Source organism: Hippoglossus stenolepis, chromosome 6, assembly GCF_022539355.2.
Source record: "Hippoglossus stenolepis isolate QCI-W04-F060 chromosome 6, HSTE1.2, whole genome shotgun sequence".
Lineage (NCBI taxonomy): Eukaryota > Metazoa > Chordata > Actinopteri > Pleuronectiformes > Pleuronectidae > Hippoglossus > Hippoglossus stenolepis.
This window is the reverse complement of record NC_061488.1, coordinates 16,100,957-16,118,880: the sequence shown is the minus strand read 5'-3', so window position 1 is coordinate 16,118,880 and position 17,924 is coordinate 16,100,957. Positions and strand designations below refer to the sequence as shown.

At 41.6% G+C, this 17,924-nt stretch overlaps 1 protein-coding gene across 3 annotated transcripts in view; it reads right to left on the bottom strand.

Annotated features, from left to right (window-relative positions):
• LOC118111423 (thymocyte selection-associated high mobility group box protein TOX) overlaps window positions 1–17,924 on the bottom strand; it is a 78,167-nt gene that overhangs the window by 45,388 nt on the left and 14,855 nt on the right. For 2 of the 3 annotated variants that reach the window (XM_035160001.2, XM_035160000.2), the window contains exon 2: window positions 3,523–3,615. The exons of the other annotated variant lie outside the window; for it this stretch is intronic. In XM_035160001.2, the coding sequence (XP_035015892.1) occupies window positions 3,523–3,615 (93 nt within the window). The remainder of the gene's footprint in view (window positions 1–3,522; window positions 3,616–17,924) is intronic. 3 annotated transcript variants of the gene reach the window in all.

Below are 17,924 nucleotides of genomic sequence, written 5' to 3'. Positions count from 1 at the left end.
CACACACACACATACACACACGCACACAAAGCCCATAAAAAGCACAGCCTGTGGCCATGGCGACACATGCTCTGTTGTCGTTAGATAAGGGAAACAGGGCCTCTTCCTGGGTGTGAGAGTTTGATCCTACACACACACTACACACTATAGGCACACACTGCATGTGCACACTCAGCTGCAGCAGCACTGGGGTCACATCCACCAACGCCCTTACATCTTATGTATCCTCACCTATATCGACTGCATGCTTCATTTTCATATGCAAAACCCAGTCTGTGTTTATTTGAACTGCGCTCCAGTCAGTGGACCACACAGACGTCAGGCACGATCAGATAACGACAAGATACACGGAGCACCTTCCTGTATCGCTGAGTGGGATTTTGATGGAATTCTGTTGGGAATTCGCTGGCCTGAAGCCATCCTAGAAAGTATTTAGTCAGAGGTCTTGGAAAACATAATCAGGGGAGAGTTAAATTTCCCTCAAGGGCCGTTTCTGGAGTGTTTAAAGACAAACCGCATCACCTGTACAGCTGAGGATTTTAAATAAATAGTTATATAGTCTGTGATGGTGAAATCTGTCAGCTCACATCTAATGAGCATCAGCTCCATTTGTTGTGATTTGGTCTAAAGCATTTCGTAGTGAAACAAAAGAGCTGTGCAGAAACACATGGCGACCTTCCCTGTCAGCAACAGCTTGCAAAAATTAAAGATTCTTCACAAAGAGACACAATACAGGTTCCAACTGCTTCCGGCTCCACCTACACCGTGTGATGTGTAAAAATGAAAAAAGGCAGGCTGAAGCTCTCATTCATCCACTTTCTGTTGCAGTGGAGCAACCGCAAAACTGAACCAACTGTCACAGCAGAGATGTTGAGAGAAAGGAGGAGAGATTGAGGAGAAAAGCTGGGTTTGTGCGTGCGTGCGTGCGTGCGTGCGTGCGTGCGTGCGTGCGTGCGTGCGTGCGTGCGTGCGTGTGTGTGTGTGTGTGTGTGCATGCGTGCGTGGAGGCCAGGCAGTGTGGTGCTAAATAAAGTTCTGTTTCCACTGTGAACTCAGGTTCACTGTTAGTTAGTAGATTCACAGCACGATGGAGAAATAAAGAGTGGGGGGTGACGCACAGTCAAAGGCTTTAAAAGAAAAAAAAAAGTGTTTTTATTTTTAACTTTATATTTTATTCTCCAGTCTGATTTAGTTAAAGTATCCACCATCAAAACAGTTTAAAAAATAAATGGTTTCTATTGATTGTTTAATTTCTCTACAAAAAGAAGTCAAGACAAACAGAATTAGAAATAATGAAATAGCTGCTGTGTGAAATTGAAGTTAACAAGTAGTAAGTAACAATGTCTTTGTGGCTGCAAATAGCAGTAACAGAAAAATGGTTTTAACAATTAGAGCTTGAACAACACAGAAATCATGTAACATGGCACTGGTAACCAGCTCGCAGCTGACACATATTTACCAAGTTGCCAAGTCTGTGGTTGTTTCAAAAACATATTGTGGCACATTAATTCACTCAGTCTCAACTTTCCCCTTGCAGTTCTGTTCTCAGAAGCAAACAGCAGACAGAACACAGACAGCGGCTGGCGGTGAACATCGTGGAGCGTTTAGCAGTTAAGGAGCCAAATATATCTCTCAGCAGTTGGTGGAGACTTAAACAGGGTGAAATAGGGGGATACTATACTTAACATTCTACAAATGGCCAGAAACATGACTTCAAAAGGTCTCTTCTGCTGTCGATACAGCATCTGTTGGATGTGTAAATTAGCAACTGTTCGCGAACAAGTTTGCAAAACAGCCTAAAATGTGATAATATGTTGGTGTTGAGTTTGTAGGTTGTTTCTTCCCCAAGACACCAAAGATTTTTATTATATTGACGTTCAAAAGCTAAATGAACCTCTGTTTAAAATCTGCCAGTAAGGCCTGTGACAGGTGCACTGTCAATCACAGGTACAATAAGTCAACACAAAGTTTTATTGTGTGTTATCAGTATCAGTCTATTTGAGCACCACCTAGAGCGGAGTGCAAATGAGGTTAAAACCATGTAGTGCACCACGTGTGAGTGCACGTGCAAAGGTGTAACAGAAAAAAAGACTGTATGTCAGACCAATGTGCCACCCACACGACCTCCCTCATCCTGCCATGGTGGCTTTCAACCGCCTGTCTGTTAACCATTGCTGGGAAACACCTCCTTAGCATCACGCACAGTGGCATCGCATGCAATTAGGAGCTAGCCCCAGCAGGTGCAGCGGGGCTATTCTTAACAATATGGGCGCTACAGGGACGAAAGTAGTTATCCCACCAGTCTACCTGACACATAGTGTCTAGGGTAAGAATGGGTGCGTGTGTGTGTGTGTCAAACATGTATGCGTACAGTATATGCATATCTCTACGTGCGACGATGTCAGTGAGGTTTCTCTGGAAGCAGGAGAGGATGAGAACATACGCCACTTTTAACTGACTGGGGGTAAACAGCAATGAGAGAAGATAAAGGGCAGAGTGAATGTCACATTACCCCAGACCTTTGCCTCTGCTCACCGCAGCATCAGATAACTGCAGCAGGGAAAAAAAAGTCTGGTTTCCTCTAGCATATAATTGGTTATCTTATTGCAATCTTCTGCTCTCTTGCCTCTACACAGAATAAAGTATGAAAGAGCAAAGGGAGAAAACTGGCAGCTACTAAAATAAATCATTACGAGCACATATCAGTATATTTCCATGGGTGTGTTCTGTGTTGGGAGAAATACAAAAGGTTTTGGATATGTGTTGGTTTGTGTCTGCTATATATATTTTATCTTAACAGGATGCACAGGACATAGAGTTATACAAGGTGCTAATGCATGCACAGACATTAACACGAAACACACTTTTACAGTTTATTAAACAGGGAAGTGCACTGCAACAATATCTAACATCTAGATTCTGAGAAACTGCAGAAACTGCATTGTATTGTATGCATTGTGTTTCCTCACTGTAAGATATTATTACAGTCATTAATGTATATAAAAATAAATAAAAACTTTACAGATTGTCTCTTGTCAAAGGTGCTTTCAGATTCAGACATAAACTGTTACCATGGATGTCCAAACAGTGTGACCTGCCTATAACAGCAACAGGGCGTAATTCACACCTCTATATGTTTTCACACATACATTGCTGCGATAAAGAATTCTTGAAATTATCTGTAATTACCAGTAAGTGTGTCTGGTTTTGACTGTAAATGCATGTAATATTTGCACCGTGTGGACGAATATGTAGAATGATATTTTTTTTAATGTGTCCACAAATATGAAATATGAGAAATATGGACAGTATGTGCCTGAATGTTTTCTTGCAAGGTGTAAGCAGTTAAAGTAAATATGTGTGTCCATGATGAGCAATTTATTCTCAACTCTATCCTCAATTTGGAGCCTCCAAAGCACCACTGGGCCCAGGTTAGTACCTTGAGGTACACCTTTCCAAATCAAATACCTAGAACAGAGGTAGGAGGTTTAAGAAATTAGGGCCTTGGCTACTGTATCTCACCACAGCAATGGGCAGTCTTTTCCTAGATGGATTGATTCCTGGAGCGGGGGCAGTGTGGAGCCTAACTGCTCGTTCACCCACACTGTACCGGGCCTGTGGTTAGAGAGAGAGACAGCAGGGAGGAGAGAAACAGAAGAGACAGAGAAGACAAAAGTGGGGAAGGAAACGAGATGGCGGGGCTTTAGTTTGCGAGGTACAAGCAGGGCATTTGTAAAAGAACATGTCAAGGGCCCCCCCACCTCCCTCATGAACCTTTCCCTCCTCCTCCCCTCATCCGATAGCTCCCCTCTTCCCCTCATCCCCAGCACACGCGTGCAGGGGGGAGGAGTAATGACATGAGACTTACACAGTGACTCTACGCGGCGCCATGCTAGGGGAAGAATGGAGGTTAATGAGCTGACATCCCCTCCACCCCGAACACGCCTCCTCCCCATGCCCACCTCCCTGCGCTCTCACACACACTGACAAGCGTATACACAAACCCCCTACAAGACGGTGGGCTTGAACGCTGGCACTGAGCCAAGGATCTGGAGACTACAGGGATGTCATGGAGCAACGAGTGGATTTGCTCTTTCGCCATGATCAGTGCAACGATCTGTGGGTCATGTGACAGTGAGAGTAATCCAATACAACTTGGATTGTATATTTGACATCATCAGCTAATGTAATCACATGATGAACTTCAAAGAAACAAGACTACAAGTTTAGAGCCCAGGGAGACAATGGAAATCAGGCTTTTTCTATAACTGAAAAATCTGTCTGCCAATTATATTAATGATGAACTTTATTTTTATAGCACTCTTCTAATGTAACAAGGTGGGTTACAGGAGAATGCAAAAATGTAATTTGATCAGAGGGTGGCAACATGTTGCTCCCCAAATCAAATGGCTTGCTCCTCTGGAAACTTGCAACGTCTAATATGCTATGGTGGAATTATTTCCTCATTGGCTTAAGAGGTTTTTTTTCAACGAATAAATTATTGGAGAATTTAGACTTTTAAGCTACTGGTAGCACAAGATGAAAACTCAGGGAATCGCCAACAATGTGAGGATTCATCCTCTGGGGAACATGAACGTGCGCATTAACCGCATCACTTCAATATTTTACACTGGACCAACTTGTTTTGCAAAAAAAATGCTAATGAGATGACAAACGGAGAGACCAAGTGAAATTGTCGTCCCTGCAGTGAAGAAAAAAAACGGCCCAAGCCAAGTGTCAGCATTATATCAAACACTATGTAACTATACACAATTGTTGACTTGGTAAGGACAAACAGTTCTTGTGCCCAGACCACGGACCACGTGCTAAACAAATCATGCTATTATAGTACATGCAGTACTGTGAATAACCCATCAGACCTTCAGATGCTCCCCCATTTCTTGGCTGTCACATGGTGGTGTGTGGGTGTTTAAGATGTTAAATAAAACCTCAATGGCCTTTCAGTTGCATCACCGGAAAACCAACATGTTAAGGTAACAATTTGAAATGATAAGCTGCAGCATGCACAGACATCAGCTCGAGAGTTTCGAACAAAAGGCTTTAGAAAACTTCTCAGCAGATAAAAGAAACAAGCTAAATGCAAGTTCATGCAAACTAATGACATTTGCATGAGTTTATCTGAGGTTAAATAAACATATATGCGCGTGCACTCAACACCGATGAAGCAGATGTATTTGTTTGACAGTGAGACATGCCAAGACTGTTGCTCAGTTTAATCCCTGTACACTCACTGTAATTAGAAAAAACAAACGAATACGGTTTAAAGCCTCCCTTTGCTCTTAAAACAGTCAATTCAGCTCCGTGTTGACAAAACAGCATCCCGCTTTGCATTTGCACGTTCATGCTGACCTGTTCTGCCACATCCCAAAGATGGATTCAGATCTGGTGACTGAGCTCAGTGTCAGGTTACAGAAAACTGTTTGAGATCGCTTCTGCTTTTTGACATGGCAGCAACATTCAAATGATGAATAATTGGTATTAGTGTGCCAGTGCTCACCTCTGCTCACCACAGTTGTAACATGAGGTTACCTGAGGAACTTGTAGATGGTGTTTCCGCCCATAAAAATACCTCTCACTGGATGTTTTTTTTTGCACCAATCTTAGTAAACTGTTGTGTGTGAAAAATCCCAGGGGATCAGCAATTTCAAAAAAATACGTAAAGCAACCCATCTGGCAACAGCACTCACGCCACGGTCAAAGTCACTAAGATCACGTTTTAAATTTCATCCTGATGTTTGATGTGAACATTAACACATGATTGACTGATTGGATAACTGCATGAATAGACAGGTGCCCAGGTGTTCCTGATAAAGTCCTTGGCAAGGACACACACACACACACACACACACAAACAAACACACACACTAACACACTGACATATAGCTGATTTTCTGGTGCCATAAGCAGTTGATTGCCTTTTTAAGTATGTACAAATGTAAAAGCCATGAGGGTAGAATAACATCCTTTACAAAATACAATAACATTACCAAAAGCAGAAATAGAATTGATAATGGTGCAGAAAAACACTCTCACAGAGCTCCAAAACAATGGAAGATGAATTGTTAGTCATTAGTGCTCATTGTGAATCTTTCGGGTGAGTAATTTCTGGGAAGCCTTGTACATTTTTAATATTCTTAAACTGAAGCGCCCTAAGAACACAAACTCCATGAAATAATAACAGACATTTCACCTTCGCACTATCTGAGCCTCTCAATTATTTACCGCTAATGAATTGCCTCGGGAAATATTCTTCCTAAGTACAATATCAACCGTCCCAGAGAGGCCGAATCCGCTCGCTCAAATACTTAAATACATTTACTCAATTATGCTGGCTGTCCCTTATATGGGAGAGACGAGGAAGTAAGTTTTCCCTTTCCTCTCTTCAACATAGCTCAGATTCAGTCCCATAGCTCAGGGAAATCCTAATGTGCAGAAACCCTTTTGTAATGATTAACTGATTAAAAACATGTTTAAAAGCAATCATGTTTTCTGTTTTTGCCTCTGCGTCGTGGGAGGTTACAGTGAAAGGACGCTTGTGTCGGTGTTGTCTCACCCAACATAACATAACATTATATATTTGCAGGCCAATTGCCAGGCATCCACCAGAGTCTGCACTTTGCAAGCCCAACATGCCACCTAGAATATCTTGTTGTTGCCACATAGCTGATCAGCCTTCAGGAGGCCTGAGGGAGCCTGAGAGCAGAGCACGGGGCATCACACTACGAACTCCCAAGACGGGAAACCAACAGGTAGGAAAAAGGATATATAGGCAGGAAGAGATAGGTACGACGGTCAAGTAACCAACTATCAATGTGTCATAACCGAGCAAGTAATGAAGCGATCATCCTGTATCTCTTCTCCCAAGACAAACAAGAGTGAGCGAAACGCCACAGCCGCCTATAAATACTTCTAAACAAAGTCTCGGCTAAGTGCAGGGAACTGCGGAATAACCTTCACTATATAAACTCATCACCTAAGTGAATGTAAATAGATTCCGCCATCTGCTAGCTTCATCTATAGGGGACAACTTCATACTGGGGGAGAAGTGTGCATCTGCGTGTTTGTGTGCTTTAGTCGACTAATTGTGCTTCAGCCACAGATGATGATGCTTTTATTTATCCTCTCTGAAAGCTAAACACACATCCTTTGTCTCTCTACTATCTCTCTACATTCTTAACAACTGCATCAGATGTGGATCATCGTATTTGGATCATCATTTCACATGAGAAAACTTGTCATAAGAAATAGGTGTTTGTATTTTTCAGACATTTTAATACTAACTTACAGATAGTTTTAATGCCTTTTTCGCCTTTTTCTTTATCATAAGATATATATTATAAACTTGAGATGACCCAGATGAACTATGGATAACTGTCAGTACTATAATGCCTCATTGTAATTCAAGCACTTTAACCCTGACACTCTTTTGGCTTTATATGTCAGTGTACTCGAGCATGCGCACGTGTTTATAAATGCGCATATTTTATATCTGCAGGCCACTCAAAGTAACAAACCGAGCTCTCAGCTCTATTCATAGCATCGACATTGTTATCACCATTCAATCACAAGAATTTCTGGTGAGGAACGATCCTTCCATCGAGTAACGGAGCGGTTAAGGCCAGACTAGCTCTGGTCTGTTCCATGCTATCTGGATGTAATCATCAGTCTTAGGCTGTAACTACACCAGAGAGAAATTAAAGTGCAAAGGATCCCATTCCTAGACAGCTGGTAGTTGTAAGTTCTTATCAGGGAATAAAACGCAGGAAGGGAGGGAAAGAGTTTGAAAGAAAACATATACTATTTTTATTTCAACTGCTTTAGGGATTAAGGCTCAGGGCTCTAGAAAACTGCATTAAAATAATCCACCATTTGCATGTTTTATCTCACAAAGGAAGCTCACATAGACACACACACACACACACACACACACACACACGCACACACAAACCCCCACTCTCCCTCTCTTCTTCTCCTCCTTCCCCTCCCCCATTCTGGGTGAGCACACACCCACACACACACACAGACACACACTCATACACATGTCACATATACACACACTGCCATCATTAAACACACACACACACACACATATCCAGATCAACCTGCTGCCATCTGCTCCACGCGCTCTGTACAATCCTCGTAGAATACATTATTCACTACAATACATCACATCACATTCCCTCAATGTCATAGCCTTGTGCTGGAGAAGAGTGAGGGAGAGAGAATGGGGGATCGCACAGAGCAAAACAGCTATTGTACTCTGAAGAGAGAAAGAGAGAGAGAGAGAGAGTGAGAGAGGGGGATTTGGCCTGTTACATGCTACAATGGTAGAGAAAATTAAAGACAGTTTGATTTGGCGTTTCGGTGGAACAAGGTTGTCAGCAAAACTTGTTCCACTCGCAGCCACCAGGCTAGATTAAAAGACCTGACAAGGAGTTACTGTATGAAAGTGAAGGATAGATGGAGAGAGAGAGACAGAGAGAGAGAGAGAGAGAGAGAGAGAGAGAGAGAGAGACCTAGTAGAATTGACTGGAGAATAAATATCTTTAGAGCAAGATATTCTTTTGTCAAGGACTTTTCCTTTCTTTCTGTCTTTATCTTTTTATAGCGTTATCAGTGTTAAGGCTGACATTATTCGAACTGTTAACAAACCCATTCAGTATTACTACACAATTTAAAAGGGTCATATATATATATATTATACATTATACATAATATTCAATACATTTATATTATGGCTCAAAGTGCTGTGTTCACTGTAAAAGAGGTCACCATAGTACGGCTGAGCGATAAAACCATCAATATCAATAATTCTCGCAATGTAATTTTCATCAATACCAATGTATATCGATATCGTGCGAATGTATTGTGCAAGCACGGTGAAGGGCTGTCACAGATAACTGACTGATTCATAAAATGTTAAGCAGTTTATCAAGTGTTTGTCCTTCTCTGCTCATAGAGACGAGTTCAAAACCACAACCTTTAGCAAACATCTGTGTTAATATTCATAAGAAAAACAACGTGACATTTATCGTGAAAGTTGACAAGGGAATATTTTTATCTTCGTATCATTTTTGAACATATCAGGTGGACAATGTGGAACAATTTGCGGCTACATCGATTTTGGAATAAGTTGTTGGAGAATAGCACAGATCCGCAACCTGAGTGAACCCTGGATTTACATTTTCCAGATGGTGTGCTGACGATAAATGACTGAACTGGTTTAAGTGTTTTTAAACAGTACCGGAGGTCTGTGACAAAAAGGAATATTTAGCGCTGCAGACTTTGAGGTGATACTTGTTACTCGGATCATTTCATTGATTGGTTTTAGTCTTTTCCTCTTTTCCTTCCCCAGCCACATTCAGTCAGTCTCACCATTTGTTAATGCACTGTAAACCACTACATTTAAAATCCATCATTTTATCAGCCGCACGATTAAAACCAGTTGCCAGTTCAATGTTGTGGCTGCTGCTCGTGGGGATTATTTACATTATTCTGTTTAGGTGCAATATTTGCTTCACTGAACAGAACTGAAACAAGAGAAATACATAAAAATAGAATAGATTGCTGTGTTTACATGTTTACTCTGCTCCTGTCGTATGTTGTGTGCAAAGCATTAACCTGTGTGTGTGTGTGCATGTGTTTGTTTGTGTGTCTGTGTGTGTGTGTGTCACCATTGTGCGGTCACAGCGGAGGGAGTGAACAGCTGGCAGGCCCACACTTGACTACGTATTGACCTGCTTTGCATTCACCTGTTATTCAGCCGAACCTAATGTTTCTACTTGGCTCCGCTGCAGCTGAGTTGCAATTAACCTCGCTGCGAGTGCAAGGCAAGCAAGTCTTAAGTAATTTGTCAAAGTAGTCTGTCGAACTTTGCTAAATGTCATTCTGCCTAATCCTGTGAAATTCATATTTTTTTCACTCTAATTTTCACACTTTGAGGAAAAAGCAAAGTAAGTTTGGCAACCCCGCTCACATGTACAGCACATGTAAATACAGCCTACATGCACACACCTTTAGTGCAGGTTATCTCCTGCAGATAATTAGCCTATGGAAATGTCTTTTTCCTGTGTAAACACACATCTGAATTGGAAAAAGCATCGGTGTGTCAATTCCTTCCCATCCCTCCTCTCTGCTCCTCCTCTTCACCTCCTCGTGCTTTTTTCCCATCCTCCATTTCGCCCCTCCCTCCTCTTTTCCCAGATGCTCTCTCTCCTCTTGTCTGTGTTTGGGCTGCGACTGCGAGGGGTCACCGCCTGCTGCCTTGTTCTCACACGTGGAGCACTGGCCGTGTTTGTGTTTGTATGTGCGTGTGAAAGAGAGCGAGGGAAAGCACACTCTCATCTGTGGTTTATTATATGAATGAGTGTGTGTGTGTGTGTGTGCGTAAAAACAGCTCCCAAAAAAAGTGTGTAACAGCGTGTGAATTTATCCCAATGTCTGTGCAGCTGAGCCTAAGTGCCTTTCCCACTGTGTGTGTATTTTTGTCTGTGTGCGTGTGTGCGCAAGGCCTGGTGTGTGTGAGTGTGTGCGTGCCTTGCTAGCTCAGTGCCAGGTCTCTCTAATGAGTCTGTCAGGCGCTTTTAGCGACGGCGTGCTCCCCTGGCTCAGCGCACTCCTACAGACACACTGTGATTAGCCGGGCCAACGGCACGCCACCGGGCCAGATTAAACACTCACCACGCCGCCAGGGAACACACACACACATTAGAACAGGCACTACACTCACTCACACAGGCACCAGACACACACAGATGTAGTTAGACACACACAGTTTCATCATCATTGGGCCTGTTAGCCCACTCTGATACAGTAACACGTACTTGCCCCCCAGAGCCAGGTGTTGACGATGCTGGAATTGAAAATTAATCTGAAATATAAACACTATACAAGCCACCTATGGCACTGACAAAAAAAAGAGCTAATATTTCATTAATCCCTCCGCCTTTATTGAATTCCTGTCTGCTGCTAATCTTGAACATCACTCAGAATTAAGGCCAGCCCTTCTGGCTCCAATAGCTTTCAACATCTTCATTAAAGCGACATGATTCACTAATTACAGGTAATTACCCTTTAATGAGCAGCCCAGATGAATGAGCAGATATGCAGAGAAGGGGCAGGCATGAGGACACTTCATTTTTTCATTCGAGGGCCACGGGTGGACTCTGATTGGGCGTTACAGCTTGACCATTACATATTCCTGTGATGACTGAGCTGAGACATGGTCGTCTGGTTAGAGATACGCTGGCTTGACTAGCAATTAAAGGTCCAGTGTGTAAGATTTAGGTGAAAGGGATCTATTGGCAGAAATTGAATATAAAATAATCCCAGTGATGTTTTCCCTAGTGTGTTTCATCTAAAATGTACAAATTGTTGTTTTCTTTACCCTAGAATTGCCCCTTAATATTTACATACTTTATATATAAATCGGAGGCCGCTATATTTTTTATAGTAGCCCAAACTGGACAAACTAAACATCTTTTGAGTTTTTACGACAACTGAAGGCTACCACATGTTTGGAAGGGGAGGGTGAGGTGAGTGGTAGCTGCAACGTGCAACCTCACCACTAGATGTCACTAAATTCTACACACTGAACCTTTAAAGGAAACACATGTTGGCTTGGGAACATTACATGGGACAATTTGTGTGTAAGGGTAGAAAGGGGCCAGGATTTAAACCTCAGTCATACCTCAACATAAAAGGTCTTCCATTGATAGTGGATTTTATTACACGTTTCAATGTTGGGCCACTTCACTCGGCCTTACGGATCACCCCTGGTGGTTCAACAGCTCGACCTGAGATTAAGTTCTGTTTTGGAGCATTCTGTTACAACTACCATCTCTCACACATATACCAGGTTTAAGATAGAAGATACTAAATATGGGCGACTCAGTCCGGAAAGGTGCGTACTTAGATGTCTTCGCGCAAAAGTTAATCAAACTAATTAAACAGAAAATAAGCAACAAACAGCCACATAAATATATAAAGACCCTGAATGTCAGTTTACAAACAAGTTGAGATGACTTCCCTTATACTTACTATACTTGAATAATTTTGTATCAGTCACAAACAACTAATAAAATGATCAAACTAGTTCCTGGCTAAGAGGCAAAATCCAATAAAGAATCCATACGCAACTGAACAAGGCTCTTTTTTCTTTCCTGTGCCAATAATCATCTTTCACTGTTGCACCCATGGGTCCTGACCCCCAGGCTGGGACCCACAGCTGAACATTGTATGTGTTTAACAGGACTGTTTTGTTTCCAGGTCATTAATAGTGGTCGTTGTAATGTTGTTTTTATAGATCGAACGTAGTCATGTCCAATATCCACCCCTATAGCAGTCCGCCACATTTAACAGAGCCTACAGTGCTTGACACAAATAGTATCATGATCTAAACCTGTAATCTGTCTTGGACCTGGGTCAAACAACTGTGATGACCCCGACTAAAACAACTAATGTGGGTTTCTCCCCAGTCGACACTTTGAAGAAATATTCCAGACACTGTTAAGACGTGAGATTTGTAACACATGTGAGGCTGTAATGGGTTAAAGTGGGCAGCGTTTCTAACTGTGAAGGTGTAGGAGGTGCAGAGAGTAACATCTAAAGAGTGGTGTGCTCATTGTTCCTTTGTTGTTTAACAAGGGGGAAAAACTCATTTCTTTGTGTGTGTTTCTCTCTCTCTCAGGCGAAGTGGAAATGAGATTGATTTAACAACTCGCCAACATTAAAACAGTGACGTTTCTTATCTCAGGCCTGCAGAAGAAAGCCCCTAAGAGATGACACCGTGCACCAATTTTCCGATCTTTCTCATTCTTCTCCCTGCACCCCCCCTCTTTTGATGTCTCTCGTGCCTCGTGGCCTATTTTTACCCCTCCGTGTGGCATCTCAGGGTTTTCCTTGTCACCACCACGTTTCCTGTCATCAGTGTGTGGGCACGGTTGAACAGCGCAGTTACTGAAAAGGCCCCGACACTGTCTCTCTAACTGTCTCTCTTTCAGATGTGGTCACAGATCTTTGTCTTCATATCCAAGGTAGAGCGTATTCCTTAACATTTTGTCTTTTATACTTTATAGTGCAGGAATCAAAACATTATTTCATCTCTATAAAGTGGAAATACTGGGCAAAAGTATTTCAAATGTTTCTTGGTTTCTTGTTTTCTGTTTATTGGCCTTTGTTCCGAGGCACCTATGGGATAAGGATATTTGCAGAAATAACTCTTTGTTTACAATTCACTAATCCAATCACCATTCACTTATTCAATTTGTGCCCCGAGAGTGACCCCCGGCTCCAACCCAGACCCTCTTCTTCTCAGACATATTTATCATGATGCCATAAGTCCCAACAAAACACTGCGTCTTTTCTCCGGCTGAAATGTGCAGAATGTGATATAGTGTACTGTGTGGCACAATGGAGTAATTGTTTTTTGTCCCTTGAAGGAAAGTACGAGTTGGGAGTTGAGAAATATCTGTGCAGGATGTATGCTTTCCAGCCTCGTATGACAATCTCATTGCGAGTGAGGGCAGCTGGAGAAGATATAAACGAGCAACTTGATTTGTAGGATGTAACTGCGTGTCAGTTATAACAGGCTTTAGTGGGACTCTCAGCTTTTTAATGCCATGTCGTATCATGTTTTTTTGTAGCACTTTACTACAATAAACTTTAATAACCTCCCTCCCAGCGTGGGCCAAGCACTATATCAGGGCTATACATCTCAAACTGTCCATAATCAGTTCCAGATGTATATTAGTGGGTAAAATTCTTTGATGAAAGACAAATATACGTTTGGACCTAAAACGATAAACAATGAAATGCCAATAGACGGCATGAGGTTAACTGTCCCCTTTGTGCCGCACCTCTCCTCCAGCGTGATGCACAGTACCTCTTTTGTTCTGCCACTCGTTGCTTATGTTACTGTAGAGCACTAATGCACACAGATCGATACCATACTTTCCATTTCAACACATTGAGCTGATGTGCGGACACACAGTCGGAATTGATCCTGTACTGTCAACACAAAGTTTTAGGTCTGTATGTCTTCTTTTTTTTTCCCCGGCTGCAAAATAAGTGGTCTTTCAATGAAGAAAGCTCACAATCTCAAAGTTCTTTGTAACGTGGCATTGACATCTTTATATTATACGTTGAATAACTGCTGTGCTGGGGATGATGTAAGACGAGTTGGGTGGGAAACATTAAGATCAAAACAGAACATCTGGTCCGTTGGGATGAATCACATTTTAAAATGTTCTGCCACTTCCAACTCCCTTCTTTTGGAAGGAAGGAAAAAAAAAACATACTGCCTCAAATAAAAACAATTCTGAAAAAAGCTGTAAAGTCATAACAGCCATAAAACATGTTAATACAGCAATAAAACAATCGGTTAGAAATGCAGGGAAAAACATGTCTTCTGTCCGTCCAGAATAAACAAAACCTAGCAAAATCAATTTCCTCCCCTACAGGATATCCACCGCACACTATAGCAGGTTTTTACGACCTCGGCTGAGAGGTGCAAAAACACAGTGCATGTTACAAGTAAGCAAAAGTAAGCAATATGCACTTCTAACAAGCTCCGAGTATATGGTGCACACAGTCTGAATATAGACTGACATGAAGGCAGAAAACAGGAACTGGCTGGTCTCACTCAAGCAGCTCATTATGTGTAATATACCGTGTGACTGTATAACAAGGGGTCACTGATTCAAGAGGTATTTTTCATGCTAACTAAAAATGACGCACAAATACACAGTGTTTTCCGTTACAGGTGTAATTTGGTGTCTTCTCATGTATTGTGACACGATTGCAGCGGAAAAAAAGTCAAAGCATGTTGCGTGTGTCGTGACAACTTGCTGCCGGCTATACAGCGTTTCATTACATCTTAGACAATTAAATCCGTCTGATGGGGCGTCTTCCTCCACATGGCTGTTTGAATATGAAATACAACACCAGGAAGAATCTGAATACTGTTTTTCCACCCAGCTTTAAATAATGTGGTGGTCTTTTGTAATGATGTGTTGTGGGAGGAAACTCTTTAAATTTGGTGAAGCTCTTAGCCCACACAATAGAGCAGGTACATTCTGACCAAGATAAAATGTTTCCAGTGATAACAACAAAACAGCTCCTCTACTCTTCTTGCTTCGATGAACCAAACCATCAGCTCCTGAACGGCAGAGATGGAGGGAAACGGAGAGAATGAGAGCACTAATCTCATTACCTTTTTCTTCCTGGCACGAGAGCATATGCATTTCTCTGTGGCAACTGGCAGGAGGATGACGGCAAAAACAAAAATGAAATAAATCCATCGCACATCCCACCATTTCATTTTCCATGTAATTAAATCAGTTAAATGTTATAAAAACATGTAAACTCTGTCAGTGACTTTGAGCCATTTGCATTTTTAATCAGGCAAGATTAATTCTAATGAGCGAGCCGGGCTAAGGCGATGACAGAACAGGCCTATTGTGTGTCTGTCACACTCATTTAATTCTGTCATTATGTCCCATATCCTATTATGATAACTGGCTTTTTATTCTCAATCAACAACCACACAAGGCTGTTAAATAATAATCTCTGACTGGTGCACTTTTAACCTTAAACGTGTTCGACGTTTGACACCTTGAAAACAACAACAACAACAACAGCCGGCTGATAAAAAGAAGGGGAAAGTGTAAGAACAGTGCAATGTTGTGGCTTATTCAACCCGACTGCTTGCTCCAAATGAAAAATGACTTTCAAGAAGCTGCGTGTTGACACTTGGCATCGGGTGTAAAGCAAACACATTAGACGGAGGAAATGGGTATCACCATCTTTCGCCTGCAAGGTAACTAAGCAGAGAAGACGAATGTGTCCGATGTGTTCAGCCATTTCCTCCGCTCCATCTCTGGGGAGTCACTTGACAAACGAAAGCTTTGAAGGAACCGGCCCTGCTGTTTAATTGAAACACAGCGCTGCAAACAAATAGGGGCCAGTACGTACAGATTACATCCAAAAGGAGGCGCGCGGTGAAGACGAATGCCTCTGACAAAACGATGATGATATTGGTAGTGAAACTAGCAAACGTGATCCTGAACATGCACAGAGCGACAAAAACAACTGAGAAAATCCACATTTGTCACATCGGTTCATTAATTAGACAGCTTGTTCAGTTGTTTAGCTATACTTGTGTTTCTTTTACGGCAGAACCTCCATGTTACCTGACAGAGTTAAACCTGGATGTATAGATGCAAAAAACAAAGTAGTTCAACAAACTTAAAAAAGTACAAATGGTTTTACTGTTTAAACTCAGCTTCATGATATCAAATGAAGCTCATCTTTTACCTTTTTTACATTACAATTCACCGTGTCTGTTTTATTTATGCAATTTCATCAAATAAGTGAAATATATACCAGGTCTTTTTACATCTTATTTATCTAATCATCCATTTTAATTTGGTTATGTATTAATTCTTAAACTCTGTTTTCCCGATATATATAAATAACTTTTTTTACTACTTTAGGAAACCCATAGTATTCTCAAATTATATTGGTGAGCTGGATGCAATGTAGTTTTGTTCTACTGTGCATTTGTCTTGTGTATTGTCTGAATGACAATAAAGTAAATCTTGAATCTCTTTACCAAATTAAGCTAGAATGGCACTTTACTGATCACATACATTCACTGAGACCCAACAGTCCCCTTGAATTTAACTGCACCAAATTTCACACACTCTCAAACTCCTGAGAAATCTGAAATAGTTGAAGAAAAGTAAGAACAACTTCCTGGATCTGCACCAAAATGTAATGGGTTCCTCCGAGTTTTGTGAAAATCTGTGCCTTAGTTTTAAAGTAATCCTGGTCCTCCATGTATTTCTGGACTGTATATACAGTGTATTGGTATGATATAATTGATCAACTCTATAATCATGCAGGTTCAAAACTTGATAAAGTATATAAAAACACTTTCTACATCCTAATGCAGCCTTGCGGAGCAGAAAACACAAATGTTGCAAGTAGATTTCTGCCTCGGATGCTCTGTGTGGTGTCGAGAATCAACCAGTCACAGCAACAGTCACCATACGAGACCGCTTTGTGTCAAACATGTGGTCAGGGAAATTTCACAACAGGGCAGGCGTCAACCCAACTTGTATCTGTGTCTGTGACATTGTCAGAAACCAGCATAATGATGGAAAAAAGAAAAGAAGTCATACATTCAGTAGCTGACAATGTGCGGTAAACAATGCCAGGAAGGCGGTGGGGGCTGGGAGGCCTTAGTTTCAACAGAAACCACCCTGATGCAATTGGTCCTTTAATGTTTATAGTTTTCTTACTGGCTACTCTCCTCTTAACAAAATGCTTGTGCAGTCATCTCACTCATAATCTTAACTCTAAAATTAGCCGTGGAGTGTGGTGAGCTGTCAGCGCTGATTCGGTTGGACAGGTACAGCTAGAATGCATTAATTTTCTCATACGGGAGAAAAGTGCTTTTTGAGGTTTCAGTACCCTTCACTTTACCTGCGTCCCTGTGCATTAGAGTCCTTTTCAGAAACCACTTTTTTTACCATGAGAGATTTCAGAGAGATTTTCTGCGGTCCCAAAAGACAGATGCAAAAAACACAAAGTAAGTACAGCCTCTCAAACAGTCCAATAACATGTGTTCTGCTTTATCAAACAGAGGAAGGCACAGTTACTCAACTCTCACTCGCTAATGTTATGAGCAAGTCAGATGTCCACCCTCAGTGCGCAGCCATTTCACACTCCCACAAGCAATTTCACTTTTAGCCCTTCGCAGACAAGACTTAATAAACCTTTTTCATTTCTCAGTCGGACCTTGTGAAATTGCCCTATTTCCTCACGATTTACATTTTTACTCACTAGTTATCTGTAAAGAGGACTTAATAAGGTCTTTCTTAAGTACACACGAGGTGAGC